Below are 2,716 nucleotides of genomic sequence, written 5' to 3'. Positions count from 1 at the left end.
GCGGCGCGCCAGCACTCGCCGCCGCCGCCTCCACCGGCGGCAGCAGGAGGATCGACAGCCCGCCCTGCACGCAGTGGCCAAAGCTGTTGAACTCGGGCAGAAAGGAGCTGTTGGGCTCACACTCGTACGGCACGTCAAACGAGCGAGCGTGCACCTCCTTGCACTTGAGTCCAAAGTCGAAGGCGGCAGGATAGCCGCCGAATCTTCCCGCGCAGACCAGCCGAACTGCGAGCTCGAGCGACAGAGAGAGGCCGCCGACGAGCAGAAGTGAAGCGCCGGCATCGAGCCGCATGTCTGGCCAGTGGTTGGCACGACCTCCTAGCGCAGCGCCAGCGCCGAGCCAGAGGAGCGACAGGGCGAGGAGGCAGGCCGGCAGGACGTAATTTGGACGCGCTGTCGGCTGCAGCGTGAAGGCGGCGAGCGAGAGGCCCATCGAGGCCAGGCCGACAAAAAGGATTAAACCGCGGAGCCACGGTGTGTGTGCACCCTGCACCGACCTTGAGCGGCCGAGAGTCATGGCGGACGAGGCTGGAGGCTGCATATATTCAACTGGCCAGGGCGGCCATCGCGCGGCTACCACCCCCCCAGGGGACCCCTCCGGACTCTTTCAGTGTATGTAGCTCTTACGAACATACCCGTAGGTGAACTGCTGACAGGGTTTGCGATGAGGAGCGATCCGAACGTGGTATTCGGGTGATTAGATCACTACCGCCGAAGCGTATTTGGATCTTTCGAGGTCTCGCCGGGGCTCTTGACCTCGAGAGAGCGTGCGTGTGCCTCTGCGGACCAAGCGGCGGACGAGCCCGATCGATTCATCGAAGAAAGAATTTTAAACCGGCTGATGTAGGCTGGCAGCCTGGCTCTTTGCGTCTTTGGCTGGAGCCGCGTGGACGGGCGGTGGCGGTGGAGGTCGCCGCATCGCGCAATAAATAAAACGGACACCTCTACTAGGAGATGGGTAAAAAGGAACAGGTCCCCGCCCTGCGGTCTTTGTGCAGGGTTCTTTGTGGGTGTGGTCGGCGGCTAGCCGGGGTCGTCCTCCCGATGGGGGACTAGCACTAGCCGTCTTCCACATGGTCCCTCGGGTCCCTGCTGCTCCTAATCTCTTCGTACATCCTCCTGCTGATCTCCGCAACGTCCTGCTCCCTCCCTCGTCTCGCCCTGCGCGACTGCTCCGCCTCACCGTCGTCCGCCCTGCGTCGTCTGGTGACGGGTCCTCCATAGTCGGTTGAGGTCGCCGCCCTCCTCGTGCCTCTTCCCAACGTTCCCTCGGCGGTCGATGCCGTCTGGTCCGCCTCCGCCGTCCCCGGGTCTGCATGAACTGAGCCTCTGTTTATTTATTATTGGAGATTGCCCGACTTGGCGCGAAGAAAGAATTTCCGATCTTCCCGTCTTAGAACTTAGTTACACACACGGCAACCCGTCTCCCCTCTCCGAGTGGCTCTCCACTCACCACTCCCTCAGGCCTCTTATTCTCACATCCTGTAATGCGGAGTGTGTACAAAACCCGCACTGTCATCACCTCTCAACCTCCGCTGCTCTCGCCGCCGCGCCCGGCCGCCCGCCGCTTGGCTGCCTACTCGAGGGGCGCATGTCGTAGACCTGGCGGTCCTCGTCCGCGGCGTTGTAGATGCAGACCGCGATAGCAAAGCCGCGCGGGGTGAGAGACCGGTCTGCCTCCTTGGTCCCCTCACCTCGACCAATGGAGACGACGCCCTTAAACGCCGCGTCGACCTTGACCTTTCTATGCGGAGGCATTCGGAACCCGTTGCCCGTCCAGAGGCCGGTCCGCTTCTTGTACGCATCCATCGCAGGAAAGCCAGAGCTGGGCTTTGGGTCCGACTTTGGCAGATAGCCACCGTAGTCGCAAGGATCGAAGTCGAAATCTGGGCCGCGCCAGAGCTTTTTGAGGGCGCCCGTCTCCGGGTTCTCCAGATAGAAGCGAGGCTTGCTCGGCCATTTCTCGATAGCCTCGGCCAGGCTGGAGCAGCGGTCGGCGGCGTTGTGCTGGTACGCCGGATTCTTCTGGCTCTTTCTGCTGCGGTTCGGCCCATCCAATTTGCTCAGGTCATTGCAGGGAGGGAAGCCGGACACAAAATGCGTGTGCGCGCCAAACTCCTCCTCGATGGCCTCCAAGGTGGCCGGATCGTCCAGGTCCGCGTGCCGGCGCTCGACGCCTCCGTCCATGGTTGGCTTGCCCTCGGGATGCTTCCAGTCAAAGGCGACGCAATTGTAGCCAGCTTCCGCCCATGGCCGCAGCGCTTGCAGCGAGTGGTCATACAGGCTCACCACCCACCAGCCTCCGCGCGGAGCCACCTTCACCTTTGGGCGCCTGTCTGCATGTTTCGCATTGAGCCAGTCGGATATGGTCGGCTGCGAGTCGCTGCCCATGTTGGGCTGCGAATCCGCCTGTGCCGCCAGCTGCTCCCCCTTCCCGCCCGTCGCCTCCCCATCCGCCTCGTTTACCGACTCCTCGTCCGTTGCTGTTCCGCTCGCCGACTCTGCTCCACTTGGCGTCTGTGGCTGCGACTGCTCTGTCGCCTGCTCTCCAACGCTCGGCTGCTGCTCCTCCTCCACTCCTTCTGGCGGATCAGACGGCACGCTGGCAGGCGGAGCCTCAGCAGCGCGCACTCGCTTGTGCTTTTGCCCAGCCTGGCTGAGCAACACACCGCCTGGCTCGCTGCTTGGTCCTGTGCCAAAGCCAAATTCGAGCCGC

At 63.0% G+C, this 2,716-nt stretch overlaps 2 protein-coding genes across 2 annotated transcripts in view; one reads left to right on the top strand and one right to left on the bottom strand.

Moving 5' to 3' along the window:
* Positions 1-194, top strand: part of EMIHUDRAFT_122630 (hypothetical protein) — a gene marked incomplete at both ends in the record, with an annotated part of 2,694 nt that extends 2,500 nt beyond the window's left edge. Inside the window, one exon of the mRNA XM_005788082.1 lies at positions 47-194. Within this exon, the coding sequence (XP_005788139.1) occupies positions 47-194 (148 nt within the window). The remainder of the gene's footprint in view (positions 1-46) is intronic.
* A 1,324-nt stretch (positions 195-1,518) lies between these two features.
* On the bottom strand, positions 1,519-2,541 carry EMIHUDRAFT_122629 (putative DNA cytosine methylase; the record flags this gene model as incomplete). The annotated part of the gene is made up of 1 exon (XM_005788081.1): positions 1,519-2,541. A coding segment is annotated over one exon (1,023 nt), but the record flags the coding sequence as incomplete, so codon positions are not given.
* Positions 2,542-2,716: the final 175 nt, after the last annotated feature.

Source organism: Emiliania huxleyi (genome assembly GCF_000372725.1).
Source record: "Emiliania huxleyi CCMP1516 chromosome Unknown EMIHUscaffold_1385, whole genome shotgun sequence".
Lineage (NCBI taxonomy): Eukaryota > Haptophyta > Isochrysidales > Noelaerhabdaceae > Emiliania > Emiliania huxleyi.
The sequence above is the reverse complement of the archived record's forward strand: the minus strand, read 5'-3'. Positions and strand labels throughout refer to the sequence as shown.